The following is a 20543-nucleotide window of genomic DNA, read 5'->3' as shown; positions in this document are numbered from 1 at the left end:
CACACACCAACAAACCAGGTGGTAAGAGTCAGGGAAATTCCTGGTCAGCAATGTGATGGAAAACAATTAGACAATCTTCCATCACTATCCATAGCTCCAGGCTACAACAAGCATCTGGTACTCCAGTTGCCGGGGGGGGGGGGGGGGGGGGGGGGCGGTGCTGGTTGGCTCAACAGCTGGTGTGGATCAGATTGGTGTCAACAGCACAAGACTCAATCCCTATTCTCCCTGGGATGGATTTGGGACCTGCCTCATTGCCCTCCTCCGTGGTCGCGGCTGTGGGTCAGATCTGCCTTCAGGCAGAAAACTGAAGCAGAAGTCTGAAAACAAGTCAACTGTAAGAAAGCACCAATGTAAGTACAGTGAAATATTGCAACAAGCTCAATTAATACACAGAAATAAATGCTTGCATAAAATAGGTTTGGTTTTTAACCTGAACATTTTATTTAAGAATATGGCTGCACTATAGGATAAAGATATCTTAAGCTAAACCCAAGTATTTCCTTTTCTCCCGAAGGTACTGACACTTGCAGGCATAAGCTTATACACGTGCTGGCATCCCTCCTACAAGTAGCATTCTTCATTTATGAGTTAAGTGTCAAACAATTCGACCAAGAGAATCACAGTCAAATCTGATTCTATCGCGATCCGACCACATACAGATTTTTCAGAAGTCAGATAAAGCAGGAACTCCCAAACCCAGGGGAACTGAGTCTAATTGCAAACACCCACCAAATGAAATTCATTTTAATGTAAAAGTAAAAAAATGTTCATATCATTATGTTCATCCACATCTGAACACAGGGTGGATTCGGAACATGAAGTGAGTAATCTTTCACCACCGCAACTTGCTCAAAACTGGAAATGCAACAGCAGCAACAATCGGTGCCAAGCAGCCAATGGTCATCGGAGTCTTAATTTCAGGCTAGGGAAACAAGGAACTATAAATAGAAACCTGCACGTTACATTTAGAGATTAGATGCACAAAGTCTGAGGTCTCTCTTTATGCCACGTCTCATGGTAGTTCCATCCTGACACTCCCAAGTTTCTTAAATTCAAGTTACTCAACGCTTAACATAATCAAAAAAAAATTACCCTAAAAAACACACAAAGAAACACCACATGGTCACATCCCACACTCCCGTGCGAGCCTTATGCGGATTGGAAGGAAGTGGGTGGTCGTCACCCAATGGAAGCAGGTCTTGTTGGTGGGGTTCAGTAAAGTTTGATTGGATTGGGCGCGCTCTTTTCGCGCCCTATCTGTGTAGCCGGGCGGAGAACGAAGACAAAAGAGAGAAAGAAAAGAGTGAGAGCCCGGCGCGGAGCAGGAGTGGGGCGCAGACAGACAGGCGGGGAGCCAGAGTACCAGCTGCTAACCCCATCGCCGCACTGACATCAACGTAACCGGGCAGTAAACTCACCCGATAAAACTCTTCCAAAGTTTCGGCTACAAGTTAGCCCCGCTGTCGGCGCTCGGCGGCAGTGGAGGAGGAAAACAAGGATCAGTTTCCCTCTCCAGGTAAGAAAGAGGCGGCTTGGAGTTTCTACTCTTGCCTTTCGGTCTCTACCAGGTGGTTAGGACCTTGACCAGTTCGGGTGTTTGTGGAGAATGGAAGCTTTGAGCTGGCGGTGGGGGGGTTTGAATTCAAACGGCCGCCGCTCGCGGGCAGCGTTTGGAATCCGCGCGCTCGCCACGTTTCTTCTCTCTCTTCACCACCCCCCCCCCCCCCCCCGCCTCCCGGACAGTGCAGAATCGGCGCCCTTTCCAGGGACATGTTTCTCCATCAATAATCATGAATAAGGAGACGGGTGAGGACTGATCCGATCAGACTGTAGATCACCATTTACTTGATCTCACTCACTCAGGGGAAGGGTTCAGTCTTTCCAATCAATTCCTCTTTTATCAGCGGCCAGTTTGGCCAAACGAATCGGTGATAAACTTTTCTATGTATTAGAAATTGGTTTCCCCCTGTAATTCCTGCGACTCCCAGGTACCCCGGGAGATACAGTTCCTCCTGTGGCAATTGAATTAGGGCATGGTGATTAACTAGGTACCAGAGGCATGATGACAAAGCCCAGAGTCATCAAGTGGGATGCGATAGGTAGGAGGGGAAAAAATGCAAGTCTGCGGGGGAAAGAACAGAACATTGGGACTAATAATTTTTTTTCAGAAAGCAGTCACAGGCATGATGGATGAACTGAATGGACTCCTTATACAGAAAAGGGAGCTAAAAGCAAAATGGGATTGACAAACCAGTCAACTTAACGATAGAAGTGATAGAACATCAAGAATCATAAGATATAAGGTCAGCTTGGATTCTGCTTAATGAGTCTAAGAGGTAACAGAGGGACAAGGGTAATGCGGTAGATGTCATACTGGGATTTTCAGAAGGGTAAACACTGACTCATGACAAAAGTTTGGGCATGTGGAGCCAGGGAACAAATTGGAATATATAGAAAATAACAGTCAAGGGTAGTTATTCAGATTGGAGGAACATAGAAAGTAATGTTCTACTTGAATCTGTGCTGTTCATAATTTAAATAAATGATTGGGCTTAAAATAAAGGAACTCAATATTAGTTTGCAGATAATATCAACCTAGGGTGTACAGTTAACAGGGCAAGAATGCAACATAATACAAGAAGACAGTAGAAAATTTGCAAAATGGGCAGATAATTGACAAATGAATTTTAACACATAAAAATATGAGATGATGCATTTTAGTAGGAAAAATCAGGTAGGAATTATCACCTACATCTTAGAAAATAAATTGGGGTAGAAGAAGAAATGAATCTAGGAATGGAGGTGACAAAATCATTAAAAGCAACATCACAGGCCATCAATATGATTAGAAATGATAAAGTATCAGGGGCATGAAATTCAGAAGTAATGAAATCACATTAAACTTGTATAGGCCTCTGGTCAGGCCTTGCTTAGAGCACTGTGCAGTCCTGATGTCTTTTATAAAAAGTACATAGAAGTACTGGAGAAAGTGCGAAAACAATTTGAGAATGATACCAGAACTGAGTAATTACAGTTACTGGGAAAGATTGAACAAGTTGGAGCTTTTCTTTTTTTTAGGAAAAGAAGGCTTTTAGAAATGATCTGGGAGATTTCTAAAATTTGGACAGGACAGATGTGGAATATTTCCACCTGTAGAATGCAAAGCTGGGGGTCACAGATGAGATGTTAAAGCAGGCCCTGTCTGCTTTCTCTAGTGACGTAATAGATCCATCCATGGCACTATTTTCGAAACAAGAATGGTGTCCAGGCCTTCATTATAACAGCAACTACACATCAAAATTATTTCATTAATTGTTAAGCACTTGGTGACATTCAGTGATCACTACCCCAGGAAATGGTTGATGTAAATAGCTTTGATATTTTCAAAAGGAAACTGGACAAGTACACTAGAAATTGGGAATAGAAAGATGTACTACAAGGCTGAGCTGATGCAGTTGGAATGAGTGAGGCAACTTAAGGTGTATAAACACCAGCATTGGTTAGGCCAAATGGCCTATTTCTATGGATGGTTACTGTTTGTTTTTTGTTCAGGATCAAAAAGCCATGGATATTGAAGTTGAAATGCGTCAGAGTGGAACTTGAAATAGGAAAAGCTTGTGTGGGCATGATTTACTTGGGCATTGTCCTAAATCATTTAGGTTTGTTTTGTGATTCTTTGAGTTTGGAGAGGTCTCTATAATAGAGGCACAAAGATGGAGGAGCTCCAAAGCAAGCGAACGTGCTATAAGCTGGGGCAGATCCGTGTGAGGTCAGAAAGCACTATTTCACACAATACTGGAAATCTGGAACAGTACTCCTCCTGTGGGTGCTGGGTTAATGGAAATTTAAGATTGAAATTCATAGATGCTTATTAGATGAGAGTATCAAAGGATACAAATCAATGGTCAGTAAATGGAGTTGGGGTGCAGCTCAACTGTGATCTGATTGAATGGAAGAACTGGCTCAAGGTTATTGAGCAGTCTCCTCTTCTTCCTAATGTAATTAATTCCTTCTTCCCATGTTCTTATTAATTACCTCAGTGGAATTGGAAAGTAGACCTGAGGAACATGAATGCTTCAAGATTTTTAACAGGTTCTGTGGTTGAGCACGGGATTTAAACTTATTTTGAACTTTGCACAGCAGTCTGAAATATTGTGGTTCCTTCAGATAGTTTTAAATTAATTACTGACTACTCAACTTTAGATTATGAACTCTCCTCCTTCCCCACCCCCTTTCTGATCCCCCCCCCTTTTCCAATAATTTATATATATTTTTCTTTTCTTTTTCCCACATATTTCCATTATTTTTAAATGTATTGTTTTGTCTCTACCTTTTAACCTATTTCAATTCCCCCCACCCCACCCCCACTAGGGCTATCTGTCCCTTGCTTGTCCTGCTTTCCATCCTTAATGTCCCCATTAGCACATTTCTTAGCTAATATCACCACCGTCAACACCTCTGTCCTTTTGTCTATGACATCTTTTGGCAATCTCCACCTATCACTGGCCCTCTATCTGTCTCTACCTGTCCCACCCCCCTTAAACCAGCTTATATTTTTCCTTAGTTCTGATGAAGAGTCATTCGGACTTGAAAAGTTAACTGTATTCCTTTCCGCAGATGCTGTCAGACCTGCTGAGTTTTTCCAGGTATTTTTGATTTTGGTAGAATTTGTACCCAACATTATGTATTGATATTCTTGACTTTTCTATTAGTGAAACTGAAGATAATGAGGGTTACTGTAAAGACAATGCTAACATAAATGGTCTTCTTGACCTTGTCATTACCACTGAAAATGAAGCTCCCACAAAATGTCACCCTCTTAGTTGCCCTTCTTCGTAATCTGACATTTGGTTACAGCCTCTGAATTTGAGCTCCCATGTTACCCCTTGGCTTATTATGCCTGAGAAAGCTATCCAATTGATCCCACCCTCATCCTCTTTCATTATAGCTCTCCATATCTCACTCTATTTATCCAATTTAATTTTGAAACTCTGTTGATTCTGCTTCACCACGCATAAGAAATAGGAGTAGGGGTAGACCATGTGGCCCTTTGAGCTTGCTCCACCTTTCAATATGATCATGGCTGATCTCTGCCTTCAGTTCCACTTTCCTGCCTGCTCCCTCCCCATATCCCTTGTGTCCTTGAGAGACCAAACGTCTGTCTGTCTCTCTCACAACCTTACATATATTCAATGATCACAATACCTTTACAGTGCAGGAGGCCATTTGGCCCGTTGAAACTGCACTGGCTCTCTGAAAGAGCATTCCACCTAGAGAGCAAACCAATTTCCTTTTGAATGCCTTGATCGAATCTGCCTCCACCACCCTTTCAGGAAGTTTGTTCCAGACTCCAACCACTTCCTGGGTGAAAAAACATTTCCTCGTATCTCATCCCTTTTGTCAATTATTTTGAATCTGTGCCCTCTAGTTCTTGGTGTTCTCTTGAGTGGGAGCAGCTTCTCACTGTTTATCCTGTCCATACCCCTCAGGATCTTGAATACCTGTATCAAGTCTCCTTTAAGCCGCCTTTTCTCCAAGAAAAAGTGTCCCAACCTCTTCAATCTATCCTCACAGGTACAGTTCTTCACCTTGGGAAATATTCTTGTGAATCTCCTCTGTACTCTCTCCAATGCCTTCACACCCTTCCTTAAGTATGGCGCCCAGAACTGGACGCAGTACTCCAGATGAGGCCTAACTAGTGTCTTATACAAGTTCAGCATGACCTCCTTACTCTTGTACTCAATAAAGCCTAAGATACCATATACTTTATTAACTGCTGTCTCAACCATCTTCAATGACCTATGTGCGTGTACTCTGAGGTTTCTCTGTTCCTGCACCTCTTTTAGAGGCCCTCCCTTTATTTTATACTGTCTCACCATATCTTTCCTGGCAAAACGAATCACGTCACACATTTCTGCATTTAATTTCATCTGTCACTTGTCTGCCCAATCCGCCAACATGTTTATGTCCTTTTGAAGTTCAAGACTATCCTCATCACAGTTTAGACGACATTTCCAATCTATGTATCATCTGCGTATTTTGAAATCATGCCCTGCACGTCACAATCTGTCATTAATATATACAGGAAGAGCAAGGGTCCCAACACTTGGCGAACTCCACTACAAACCTTTCTCCAATCTGAAAAACAACCATTTATCACTGCTCTCTGTTTCCTGTCAATCAGCCAATTTCTTATCCAAGTGTCTAATCTCCCTTTTATTCCATGACCTAGAATATTGCTCACAAGTGTGTTGTGTAGCATTATCAAATGCTTTTTGAAAATCCATAAACGGCACATCAACAGTGTTTCCTTTATCAACCTTCTCTGTTCCCTCCTCAAAAAGCGCCAAGTTAGTTAAACATAAATTTCCCTTAATGAACCTATACTGGCTTTCCTTAATTATCCTGCACTTGTCTAAGTGATTATTGATTTTCATTCCGTACAATAGTTTCCAGAAGTTTCCCTGCCACTGAGGTCAAACTGACTAGCCTGTAGTTGCCAGCTTTTTCCTTGCACCCCTTTTTGAACAAGTGTGTAACACAAGCAATTCTCCAGTCCTCTGGCACTTCCTGTTTGTCTAAGGAAAACTGGAAGATTATCACTAGTGCCTCTGCAATTTCCACACTCACTTCCCTCCGTACCCTTGGATGCATCTCACCTGGTCCTAGGGTTTTATTTATTTTAAGTAAAGATGGCCTTTCCAACACCACCTCCAGCCTCCTCATGCAAGTCCCTTTTTTTTTTGGTCCCTAATCGGCCATACTCTCTTATTGTTTACATGCTTGTAGAAGACCCTTTTATGTTCAATGCCAGCCTCTTTTCATGCTCACTCATTGCTTTTCTTTTTAGTTTCTTCACTTCCCCTCTAGCCCTTCTATATTCAGCCTAATTCTCCATTGTATTTTCTACCTGACATCTGCCATATGCACACTTCTTCCTTTTCATCTTCACCCCTATCTCTCTCATCATTCAGGGTGCTTTGGATTTATTTGTCATACCTTTCCACATCAAGGGAATATACCTTCACATTGCCTTTAATACCTTTTCTTTGAAGGTTGCCCATTGTTCAGCCACTGTCTTTTCTGCCAACATTTGATTCCAACTCACTCGACTCAGATGTATACCCATCCCATCGAAGATGGCTTTCGCCCAATTAATTATCCCTGCTCTGAATTGTTCTGTCCTTTTCCATGATTAACCTAAACATTATGATACAATGATCATTGTTCCCTAGAGGCTCTCCCACTGATATTTGATCCACTTGGGGCCAACTCATTCCCCAGAACCAGGTCCAAAATCGCATGCCCTATCGTTGGACTAGAAATATACTGCTGTACAAAATTATCTTGAATACATTCCAGGAACTCTCGCCCCTTTTTGTAGTATTCCTATCCGTCTACATTTGTATAATTGAAGTCCCCCATTGTGATTACTCTATAACTCTTGCACTTCGCCATAATTCCTTTGCAAATTTGTTTTTCCACATCCTTTCCACTAGTTGGTGGCCAATGTACTATACCAATCAATGTTATTGCACCTTTCCCATTCCTTACCACTTGCCAGAGAGATTCTGTCCTTGACCCCCCTGGAACATCTCTCTCCAATACTGTAATGTCGCCTTTAACAAATGTTGCCACCTCCCCCGCCCCCCCACCCCCTTTTTCTTCCTGTCCTATCTTTCCTATACATCTTGTATCCAGGATTATTTAACGCCCAGTCCTGCCCTTCTTTGAGCCAGGTCTCTGTTATAGCAATAATATAATTCCATTTTGTCAACCTGTGCCTGCAGTTCACCAACCTTATTAATCACACCCCGTGCATTCACATACATGCACATTAGTCCTGATTTAAGCTTTTTTACTTCCTTGCTTATTCTGACCCCATCTAATGACTTGCTGTTGCCTACTCTAATTCTGTTAAACTCTCCAAGCATTCTTTCTACCTTGATACAACTCTCTGATAGATCCTCTTTATCAGTTGATACTTCACTCCTTCCCACTGCCAGTTTTTCTCCTTTGCACTCCAAGTTACCATCCCCCTGCCAACCTAGTTTAAAATCTCCCTAACAGCACTAGCAAACCTCCCTGCGAGGACATTAGTCCCAGTCCTGTTAATGTGTAACCTGTCCTCCTTGTACAGGTCCCACCTGCACCAGAACCAATCCCAATGCCTCAAAAATCTAGAGACCCCACCCCCTATTCCATTTCTTCAGTCACATGTTGGACTGCTGAAGCTTCTTTATTCTTAAATTCACTAGCACGTAGCATGGGGAGTAATCCTGAGATTACTGCTCTTGAGGCCCAGCTTTTTAATTCCCTTTCTAACTCCTTAAAATCTGATTTCAGGATCTCATGTGGACCTCTGGCTGTTCATCCTCTCCCAAAAGAATGGCCTGCAGCTGCTTTGACATTCTTGACCCTGGCACCAGGGAGGCAACATTCCCACCTGGAGTCATGTCTATGGTTGCAGAAATGCCTGTCTGCTCCCCGAACTATGGAACCCCCTACTACTATAGCTCTTCCACTTCCCCTCCTGTGCAGCTCAGCCACCTGTGGTGCCATGGACTTGGCTCTTGCTGCAGTCCTCTAAGGCACCACCTCACTTACCGGTATCCAAAATGGAAAAATGGTTAGAGAGTGAGATAGCCTCAGGGGATTCCTGCATCATCTGCTTGTTCCTCTGGTGGTCACCCATTCCATCTCTGTTTGTGTACTTCTTAGCTGCGGTCATCTCCCTAAACGCGTTATCCTCAGCCTTGTGGATGCACCACAGTGAATGTAGCTGCTGCTCAAGCTCTGCAACTCGGAGCTCAAGTTTCTGCAGCTGGTTACACTTCCTGATTTAGTCATTGAGGGCACTTTATTCCTGCGTGACTTCCCACATCCTGCAAGATGCCCATTCCAAATGGTCAAGCTGCATTGACATACCTTTATATGCAAATTTATTTTAATTATATTAATTTAGAATAATTTCTATGTACATTACAATTTACTGTGTTTATCTCAGACTCACCCTTCTTGCACTATTTTAATTTTCTGGCTTTGCAACCCACAACCCTTGGGATTAGACAATTTCAAAGTTTCACACCTCTTGAGTGAAGTATTTTCTCAGCCCTAAATGATCAGCCCCTTATCCTGAGACTGTGGCCTTGTGTTCTAGATTTTCCAGTCAAGAGAAACAACCTCTGTCTACCTTGTCAAAACCCTTCAGAGTCTTTTGAACCTTCACTGTACCACCTCCAATGTAAATATATGCTTCCTTAAATATGGAGACCAAAACGAAGCACAGTCCTTCTGGTGTGCTCTCATCCTTTCAAGTGGTGCATTCCAGATCACCATAACGTAGTATCTGAGGAGCCTTTTGAAACCTATTGCTTGTTCTTGGTCAGTTACAAAAAAGATCAACGCGATGCTCTTCTGCTTCACTTTTTTTTGTGATAGCTTAGTTATTTGCCACTTATCTATATTATCTCACAATACTTGTTCTTCCTGCGTGATTCTCTGTATTCATTATCTTAAACTACAATGACTATCAGTACTTCATTCTAGCTGTCTTAAGTTCAACTCAAATTTGATAAAATGCAATCTTTTAACAATATTGCTTTTTTATGCTCCAAGGAGAACCAGTATGAAAAGGCACACCATCACTCTGTATCAATAGATGGCATAATACCAATAGATGGTTGCTGCTGTTTAAATTCAAGAGCTGCAGAAGTTTGGAAGAAATTAAGCTTTGTCCTATATAAGTGTATGGAGATGGTTGTATTTAATTATTGTACCATGATATGCACAAATAATTGATGCACTGAATGCTTGATCTGAAAGAAGTAGCTGAATTATACTTGCATTCATCAGCAGATGAGTAAGTAGCTTTATTTGATAATAGAAAAAGTTGTTAATTCGAACAGTGTGGGAGAAAAGTGTCCTGGGAAACATTGAGTCAAATGGAATGAATCAGAGGGTGTGTCATCAACTGCAGCACAGACTAAGTAGATAGTCATATATCTGGCATACTTTCTGATGGTCCCTTCTTTGCCTGATGTCCGGTGCCAGACTCTGCCTGTGAATGTGCTTGGTAATTTTGAGGGGGCTAACTGGTGAATCTCCAATGTGTTTACCAAGACTTCCCAAGGTGTAGTGTGGGCAATGAGATCATAACACCAAAAGCTATTTTGGGAGTCATAGTTGGGCCAGAACATTCAAGGTGATGGTTATTTTTTGCGTAAGTAATGCCTTGTGGTTTCTAATTTGTTTTTAAATTGCAGGCATGAAACATTGAAAATTCACACCAATTTTTTAATTACAGATTTCCAGTATGTTTTTTCTTTAAACTTCACATAATTGCATGTATGATTTTTATCTGGTGTCTGGATTACTTTTTAACCATCATTCTTAAAAGATTGTTGAGTTCCCAATGATTATAATACTCTGTTCAGATTTTTGAAAAATGTAACCTGAAGTTGGCGCATTTTGTGAATCCACTTTGGTTTTCCCTCACTGCCTTTGGTGTGTGAAAATACAGACAGGTTCTAAGCTTGTTTTTGGCATGGTTTCATATTTGAAGAATAAGCTGCAATAGGAAATCATATTGGGTTAGCTTCTGCTGGTACGGGGGCTGCTTTTTGCAGAACTACTTGAAGGTGTTTTAAAATGCCATGAATGACTCGGGACTTGTGCTAAAATGGTTCAGTGTAGGTAGAGAAAAACATTATGTTTTACTGGTGCTCATCATTTCTTTACATAGCGATTAGTCACAGTTAAAATTTTCCTCTGGCACACATGCAGAAAAGATGAATGATATCCAACATACTGACCCCATGGTGTCATGTGTTTGGTTACATCACTGTGGAGGCGGTACTTTACTCAGTCCCATGTTAACCTTTTATGTGCCGGACCTTTATACTACACCTCCCTGCAAGTGTTTATCTATTGTATTTGCAGTTATCCCAGTTTACCCCATGTATTTACATCATTGTTACTACCCTATTCCCCCCACCCCACTCCAAGTCTCTGAGTTCATAGTTTCAGGTGGACTGGAGGCCTTGTAACCTTCGCATATCTTGTGTTCTGTGTTGTCAGAGGAATAATAGGCTCTGTCGCTGCAGGTAAACTTTGTTGAATCGGTGATTGTTTTGGCATTAGGGCGTCTTTTCATCCTCCCTTTCCATTCTTTGGCATTGAATCGCTCTTTGTCAATTCCCCAATTATAGAGTTAGATGGCAGTTGGTTTATTCCAGTGTTTACGGACTTTGGGTTCGCCTCTGCAGTGTTTTTCTCTTCTTTTGTTCTATCACTGTGACACACACTGGGAAAGAAGATGGCTCTTGGTTGTAAGCTGACTTTTGTGTTTGGCTGTGTGGTATGCTGTCATCTTGGCTCCAACATAGTTTGTGGTGCTGTCATATTGGCTGGGGATTGCAGCTGTGGTCTTGGGGTTAATCTCCTGTTGTTGCTAGTTACTCTCTTGACTTTCATCTACTTGGTGTTGTAGTAACCATCTGAGTGGTTGACTGGGCAGACTAATGTGGGGTCTCTGGCACCTATAACGAAAGTGCAGACCTACCCTGTAAAGAGAGAATACAATTCAGAGCTGAAGCCACAGTTATGTTGACAAACTTGTTGGGGGTTTTTTGAGGATGCTACTTTTAGTATAGGTAAAGGAGAATCAACAGATGTGGTGTATTTGGATTTTCAGAAGGCTGCAAGGTTTTTGAGTTGTTCCATACAGTGAAGGTCCAAGCTAGAAGCCGTCTCCAAGCTTGCTTCTACAAATGGCTCTGCCCAACACTACACTGAGCTCTAGGTGTGGGTCATGTGTTCTCTTACATCTCTATGTGGGTGATATTGTACTCAGTTCCACATTAAGTCTTTAAGTGCCAGACCCTGATACTGCACCTTTTATCTCATGTCTTGCCATGTATTCACAACACTCTCCAACCTTCCACTCTCTGCTGAATGATCTGTCCTTAGCATAGAACTCACCTTTCCCTTTACGTCCTTACTGAATGAATTTTGAGCTTGGCAAGACATTGAACTCTTCCTTTGCCTCTGCTCATTTCTCTGCCCAGGTGTTCACTTCCTCCCTGTTCAGTGGGCCCTTTCACTCCAGTGTTCTTCTTATACCTGGACCCCTCCTCCTGACCATTCACTCTCTCTAGATCTTTTGATTGAGAACTGCAGACATAACATTGTCCTCCTTAATTTCTCTGCTTCCCTCACTTTAAATTGTTTCCCCTCTGACATGCTTCACTCCATTCTCTTCAGGTCCAACGCCACAGTGTTATCAAATTTGTTAGGAAGGGTGGCACTGTTGTTATCTGGCGTACTGACCTCTACCTGGCAGAGGCTGAATGCAAACTCTTGACACGCCCTACCTCCCTGTTAAATATGATCTAACCACCGAAAATCCAGCCATTGTTTCCAGTGCTGTCATTGACCTAACCTCCTCCAGAGACCTTGTCTCCATGCCTTCCCACCACATCGTCCTCCAACCCTGAACAGCCTGCTTCTATCTCCTGCCCAAGATCCACAAGCAGGACTGCCCTAGTAGACCTTGTTTCAGTCTGCTCTGGTCCCATTGAACTGATATCATCTTACCTTGACTTTTTTTTCCTCTCCTGGTCCAGTCTCTCCTTGCCTACATCCATGACGCTTCTGATGCCTAATATCACTTAAACAGTTTCCAATTCCTGGCCCTAATCATTTCCTCTTCACTACAGATATACAATGTCTCTGTACCTTCATTTCTTCCTGACTGGCCCCCCCCACCCCGCGCACGCCAACCAGGGTGACATGAGAGGTTTGCATTTATTCCTTGAATGGAGGCTCAACTGGTTTCCATCCACCATCGCTGTCCTCTGCTGAGCTGAACTTGTTCTTTCATTAACAGCTTCTCTTTTTACTCATCTCACTTCATCCAAATAAAAGGTATTGCAATGGGTACCTGCATGAATCCTAACTATGCCTGTCATTTTATGGGTATGCGGAACATCCCTTGTTCCCAGTCCAACTTGGCAGCCACCATCCTCTCAGCTCTTTCCAGTATATTAATGACTGTGTGGGTGCTAATTCCCTCTTACCCTGAATTAGAAAACACCGTCAACTTTGCTTCCAATTTTCACCCTTCACTCACTTTTTTACATGGTCTGTCTACAACTCTTCTCATCCCTTCCTTGACTTCTCTGTCACCTCTTATTTCTGGGGATAGGCTATCAACAAATATTCATTCTAAGCCCACTAATTCCCACAGCTACCTTGACTACACTTCCACATGCCCTGCACCCTGCAAGGATTGCATTCCATTCTCCCAGTTTCTCCACCTCTGTCCCATCTGTTCAGATGATGCAACCTTTCATACCAGCACTTCTGATGTGTCTTCCTTTTTTCCTCAGCCGAGGATTTTACTCCCTACCATCGTTGACAAGACCCTCAACAGTGTCCGACCCATTTTTCACCCTTCTGCCCTCATCTTTTCCCCTCCTAGAACCACGATAGGGTTTCTCTTATCCTCTGCTTCCACCCCACCAACCTCTATATTCAATAGATCATCATCTGCCATTGCTGCTACCTTCAGCATGTTGCCGTCACTAAGCCCGTCCTCCCCTCCCTTCCCCTTTCAGCATTCTGAAGGGGCTGTTCCCTCCCCTGCAGCATTGTCTGCTCTTCCCACGGCACCTTTCTATGCAAGTACAGGAGATGTAATATCTGTTCTTTTACACCCTCTCTCCTCAGCATCCAAGCCCTCAAACACTCCTTCCAAGTGAAGCAGTGATTTACATGTACTACCAATTTAATATATTGCTCACAAAGTAGTCTCCTCTGCATTGGGGAGACCAAGCACAGATTGGGTGAACTTCTGGTGGCATGCCATTTTAAGGCTCCACCTTGCTCTCATGTTAACACTTCCGTCCTAGACCTACTACAGTGTTTCAGTAAAGCTTAAAGAACAGCACCTCATCTATCGATTAGTGAACTGACAGCTTTCTGGACACAACATTGAATTTAACAATTTCAGACCCCAATCTCTGACTCCCTGCTTTTGTTTCCCTTTCTTTGCTTGTGTCAGTCTTGACCATGGTTTTGTTTTGGCGGCAGTTGTTTCACATCTCCCTGGGACACGTTATTTGTTTCCTTACTTGTGCCATTCCCATTCCCTTTGACCCACCAGTCCTTTTGTTATTTAATGTCTTCCTCTTTCTGCCCTATTACAGACCTGACATGACCTGAGTGTGCAAAGAAGGGAATAGATTGGAAATGTAGTGGTTATTATAACAGTAAGAGTGTGATCTAGCTGGCAGATTACTTGGGGTGAGTAAGGAATGGGAAGTTATTGCCAATTGGAGCTGCAGCTGCAACAAGTGTAGACTGAGGAGTCTTAGGTGTTGCTGAATGGAACAGACTGCAAAGTGTATAAAAGACTGTAGAAATATAAAACTATAATTAAGCATTTGTTTGATTTCTGATGGTGTGATGTCTTACTGGCTTAACCACAAATTTGCCAATAATATTTATAGCATGAAAGAAAGTTTGTGCACTTGTGGTATACATAAATCTCTTCCCCTCTATCTAGCTATAAACAGTATTTTATACAAATCTTGCATCTGTGTACATTTCCTGTTTCTCACCTGTATTGTGATTTTTCTCACTTGTGGGTGTCACAATTGTCATGCCTGGGATCTACTAGTTTTAGGAATAAATTTGAACAAGTGTGATGTACACTTTCAGATGTGACCAACTTCTGCTACATGTAAGCCTTTTATAAATATCAGGAGGGGGGGGGGAATAGAATGTTTATTTAGTTTGGGCACAATATTCTACTGTGCTTGTGTTAGACTGGGTGACTTTTTTCCTGTTCTGTACTTCCATTTCTGGTAGTAGCATTCCATAAGTAAGATGCTCCATCTATGTTTTTATTCTGTGTAATATGAAGGTAATAGTCTATTTAACCACAGAGATCATAACCATTACAGCACAGAGATCATAACCATTACAGCACAAAGGAGGCTATTTTGGCTGGGCGAGTCCATGCTGGCACTCTCTAAACCAAACCAAACTAGACTGTCCATTTCCCCATTCTATCCCAATAGCCCTTCAAGTTTATTTCCCTTATGTGCTTACCCAATATCCTTTTGAAATCATTAGCTCCATTTCCACCACTCTGGTCGGCAGTGTGTTCCAGGTCATTATCACTTGCGTCAAAAAGATTTTCCTCACACTCCCTGCATCTCCTACCTAAAATCTTAATCCTGCGTTCCCTAGTCTCTTGTGCCATCAGCTAATTTGAATGGTATTACTATATCTACCTTATCTAAACCTGTTATTTACTTGTACATCTCCCGTCAAGCTCCTATGCTCCAAGGAAAACAACCCCAGCTTCTTCAAACTAACCTAATCCCCGGAATCATTCTGGTAAATTTCCTCGGTGCTCTCTCAAGGACCTTCATGTCCTTTCTAAGGACCAGACTAGACGCAATACTTTAATTGTGGCCTAACCAGGACTTTTTCAAAATACTTGTCGTTTATTTGCAGTTGAAGTAGTTGGCAAAGTATTATTCAACTTGGTGGATTCATACCACTTGGCAGAGGTGGCTGTGGTTAATTTTAGTCACAGAAACAAGTTTAGACTGAACAAAATTTGAAAATGATTTTGAATAATAAAATTAAACAAACCCAACAGTTCCAGTTGGTTCTGGAAGACCACATTTTAAAGGGAGAAATTGTGTGAGGAGCTGACTTTTGAGAAATAATTTGGAAATACAGTTGAAAGGTTAAGATGTGAAATTCAAAATTGAGGAAGAGATGAAGAACTTTTGTAACAATTAGAAAAACCCATAATTTCTGAACTGGGGAAGTCTGTCACAAACAGATTATAGTTTATTCTGGAAAATTTGGGTAAGCACCTAATCTGGGAAACTCGCACCAGCACTCAACCCACTGAAGGACAGTTTCATTTTCCAGAATTTAATTTCCTTTCAGGAAATTTGTTTTCCTATTTAATGTCTTTTGTTTTTTTTATTCAACATTTTATTATTCTAATCTATAATTCAGTTATGGTTACGTATTTGGATAATTGCCTGTGCTAAGCAGTGTAGTTAACAGTATTGACATGGTTGCTTTTTCTGCTACACATTAATGGCAGATCTTGCATTGATGTAAAAGATAACTTGAAAACACAATGCCTCCTGCATAATTCTTCTCCACATAACTATTATAAAATAGGTTTTCTTAATATTACCTAAGAGCACCTTATCCCCACATCAACCTGCTTGCGGATTTTGTTACATTACCTGTCCTGATGTGAAAGGTAAGTTTGAAAAGAAAATTAGATGCCTGTTTAAGCTTTGATTTTTTTTTAAAAAGGCTGTTCAACTGTTTGCCAAAGCAGTTAGACAGCTCATGTTCCTGCATAATTGTACAGCATGAGTTTAAACGCATTGCAAAGAACTTTTTTGTTCAGCAGTTTGGTGGTGGCATAGTTACTGAGGGGGATGAGAAGTGTTTTCAGTAAGTTGGGGGGGGAGGGGGGCTGCGGCGGTTCAGAAAGTAGAATGTCGAGCAGTCTTTGAGACTTGACCATCTTAATAGCTAAAGTATGGGATGGCCACATTGGCAATCTGGCAGTTAGCAGAGCGTGTGACAGGTGGTCTTATGGCCAGCTAGCGTGCTACCAAAGAAAACGAACAGGACTGTTGCGCTAAGACCCAAAACCATGGATGTAGTGAGCAGAGTCGGTGGCTTCATGGAAATCCCTGGTGCCCATCTCATTTGATTTTAAAAAGAAACAAGTGTTAAGCACCTAATTTGTGGGCCAGAAGAACAGTGAATTAGGTGCTGAAGAAAATGTGGGTGGTTGACTTCAACTACCTTGTGATAGTGTAACCAGCAGATAAGCTTTTTCCATTTTAAAAGAGTTGGCATCTGGGGTTATCATAAATAATTGCACCATGGAAAGTGAGCTTGTATATGGCATGAAAATCTTCTCCAGACAAGACATTTAATATATTGGGGAATATGTGTAATGTGTCATAAAGTGTTTTTTATTTTTATTGCATTTTTATTTTTTACAGGATTATTGTGCTGGATGGAAGTGCAAATATTAGTGAATATCATTGAAAAATACCTCTACTGAGTAACCATGGGTTTTAGTGGTAAGAAATCTACAAAAGGACCGGTTTGCTGGCGAAAGCGGGTCAAATCTGAATATATGCGTCTTCGACAGCTGAAGCGCTTTAGACGAGCAGATGAAGTTAAGGTAAGGGTAATTTTGGTTGAGTTGAAGTAGCTCAAATGACCAGGCTGTAATTGCAATTTTTGTGGCACCAGGAGAGGGTGCCCTTAATTTATTTATATATTTGAGCCTTGTGCGTAACTTTTCACATTATGAATGTGTAGAGTGTTTCATTAAGTCTGCCCTCTGTGTGTGTGTGTGTGTGTGTGTGTGTGTGTGTGTGTGTGTGTGTGTGTGTGTGTGTGTGTGTGTGTGTGTGTGTGTGTGTGTGTGTGTGTGTGTGTGTGTGTGTGTGTGTGTGTGTGTGTGTGGGGGGGGGGGGGGGTAGGGTGGTGGTGGAGAGAAATCCACCATTTGTGCTTCTAATTAACCAAATAACATCATCTATTAAATTATTATTGATCTTATCAAGATAATATAACTTAAGAATACTAGCAATTACAAACTAATACTGCTTATAAAATCAACTAATTCAGTTTCTCAATTTTTAAAAAAATTCTGATCTTGCAGCAGCATCTACTCTGTGTAATCACACCACTCAAATTATTTCTTCAAAATGTTGCCATATTGAGTTCTGACTCAGGTTAATATATCATAGAAGCCATAAAAATTTACAGCACGGAAAGAGACCTTTTAGCTTGTCATGCCTATGCTGGCTCTTTGGGGCGAGGGGCATGTGGTGCAGAGAAGTCTTGTGTGTCCCTCCCTCCCCTCCCCATCTTAAAAGTTAAAAGTGATGTGCCATTGCCAGATACAAACCAAAGTTGCAGTATTTTGAAAAGTGACAGAGCAATGCATTGCGAAGTTTGTATAGTGCTCAATTTTTCATGACATAATCGACGGTTGCTTGGATGTTTTATGTTCTTTTTAGCGGCTTTGGAGTCTTAAGTGTGTAATTCAAATAACACGCTCCTGGGTAATTTAATATTTTTTTTCAAGCAAAAATAATTTCATAATATACTGTTCAATCTTTTAGGCATAATTTTTTTATTCATTCATGGGATGTGGGTGTTGCTGGCTAGGCCAGCATTTATTGCCCATCTTTAATTGCCCTGGTTCAGAGGACATTTAATAGTCAACCACATTGCTGTGGGTCACATGTAGGCCAGACCAGATAAGGATGGCAGATTTTCTTTCCTAAAGGACATTAGTGAACCAGATGGGTTTTTACAACATGTAATAATAATGGTTTCAAATTTACACTTTTTAAATTCCAGATCTTTATCAAATTCAAAGTCCACCATCTGCCATGGCGGGATTCAAACTCGGGTCCCCAGAGCATTACCCTGGGTCTCTGGATTACTAGTCCAGCGTCAATACCACCAAGCCATCACCTCATAATTTGGTTCCCCTTGACTAGGCTTCTACCTTAAGTTTTCCTAATCTTTCTTTGTAGCTGATTTCTTCTTAGGACCTTACTTCTCCCTGTACTTTTTAATGCACTATATATCTTTGTGCTGTTATGGCAAAAACTGCATGTCATATTCTAACTTTGGTGTGAAGCTTCAACATGTTCTGTTGACTTGTCTTAATGTTTTGACAATGCGCACAATACCATTTTAATTGTTTCACCACATTGTTTCCTTGACTACTGTTACTACAGGCCCTTTCCTATGGCATCTTTTATGAATAAGCAGATTAGATTTAACATCTCTAATAATAACTGCAGCACTCCCTCAGGTACTACATTGAAGTATTGGCCTATACTATACACAGGTCCTGAAGTTTGGCTTAAACCCATGATCTTATGGCTTGAGTGAGGAAATAGGAACAGAAACAGACTGTCCCCTCTCAAACCTGCACCAACATCTGATATGATCATGGCAGATCTTCTGCCCACTCCCGATAATCTTTGATTTCCTGAGAGATCAGAGATCAATATCCCAGCCTTGAACATAACAATGGTTGTGAATGCCCTCTGGTTGAATCTGCAAAGATTGGAGATCCCCTGAGTGAAGAAATTTCTCCTTCTCTCAGTCCTAAATGATCGGCCTGAGGCTTTCAAACCAGCAACAATTACCACCTAGAAGAACAAGAGCAGCAGACATATGGGAACACCACTGTCTGCAAGTTCCCCTCTCAGCCAAATACCACCCTGACATAGAACTGTGTCGCCATTCCTTCACTGTGGCTGGATCAATATCCTGGAACTCCCTTCCTGATAGCACTGTATACCTACACCATGTGAACTGCAGTAGTTCAAGAAAGCAGTCCACCACTACTTTCTCAAGGGCAATTGGGGATGAGCAACAAATGCTGGCCTTGCCATCGACACGTCCCATGAAAGAATTTAAAAAAAAAATAAAGCTATCTCTTTTAGAACTCTAGGATGTAGGCCTTCAGGTACAGGGGATTGGTCAGCTTTTAGTCTGTTTAAGGTTTTTCTAATATTTTTTCTCTCTTAATTATTCACTCTTAGCTGCTTGGTTACCTTATATTTCAGGCATGTAACTTATGTCTGACATAAAAGGTTTGTAGAGCTGTAATACTGTCAACATCTGTCAACATCTCTGCCATTTCCTCATTCTCCATGATGATTTCTTGTGTCTCTGTCCCTAAGGAGCCAATGCTTACTTTATCTGCCCCCCTTTTTAAATAATTGTAAAAGTGCTTACAAATTGGTTTTGTACCCCTGGCTAGTTTATTCTCATTCTATTTATTTCCTTTGCACTTCCTTTTTATTAACATTCTGGTTGGCCTTTACTGGGCTTATTCTTTTCTTCACAACGTAAGCCTCTCTTCGTCTCATACTATCTGTCACTTTCCTAGTAAGCCACTGATGATCTGTCTTGCTGATTTTTGACTTTAATAGAATATATTTTGAATCGTTTCTAGGAATTTTCCCACCCGCCTGTTCTATTTATTCAGTCAACCTAATCCAGCTCTCCCCTCTTACCTATGTAATTGGCATTGTCTAAGTTTAATATTCTTGTTTTGGACTTGAGTATGTCGGTCTTGAGCTTAATAAAGAATTCAGTTGTACTTTGATCATTTTTTCAATACTAGATCTAAAGTAGCTTTGCTTCTCGTTGATTCTACAAAATTATCTTCCAGACTAAGTTTGCCAGCTTGATTTTTTGAGTCTGTACAAAGATTATTACATTACTTTTATTACAGCTCTAATTATTTCTTGCGTAATACTCTATCCCAAAGGTAGAACTACTGTTAAGGTGCCATAAACTTCTCCCACCAGCATTTCCTGACTTTTTTCTTATCTCCACCCATACTGATTCTACTTCATGATTTCAGAGCCAAGGTCCTTTTTCTTATTATTGCCCTACCAACACCCGTTTAGTATCAGGGCTACTGCTTT

At 41.4% G+C, this 20543-nt stretch overlaps 1 protein-coding gene across 3 annotated transcripts in view; it reads left to right on the top strand.

Moving 5' to 3' along the window:
• The first annotated feature begins 335 nt into the window (after nucleotides 1-335).
• The window catches only part of ezh2 (enhancer of zeste 2 polycomb repressive complex 2 subunit), a 111341-nt gene continuing 91133 nt past the window's right edge, over nucleotides 336-20543 (top strand). Inside the window, exons 1-2 of one of the 3 annotated variants that reach the window (XM_041184798.1) lie at nucleotides 336-353; nucleotides 17070-17254. In XM_041184798.1, the coding sequence (XP_041040732.1) occupies nucleotides 17138-17254 (117 nt within the window). In that variant the 5' untranslated portion in view covers nucleotides 336-353; nucleotides 17070-17137. Of the gene's footprint in view, nucleotides 354-1228; nucleotides 1520-17069; nucleotides 17255-20543 lie in introns of those variants that run through there. The other 2 variants (XM_041184800.1, XM_041184797.1) reach the window with 2 other exon arrangements.

This window comes from Carcharodon carcharias, chromosome 3 (assembly GCF_017639515.1).
Source record: "Carcharodon carcharias isolate sCarCar2 chromosome 3, sCarCar2.pri, whole genome shotgun sequence".
NCBI classification, from domain to species: Eukaryota; Metazoa; Chordata; class Chondrichthyes; order Lamniformes; family Lamnidae; genus Carcharodon; species Carcharodon carcharias.
The sequence above is the reverse complement of the archived record's forward strand: the minus strand, read 5'-3'. Positions and strand labels throughout refer to the sequence as shown.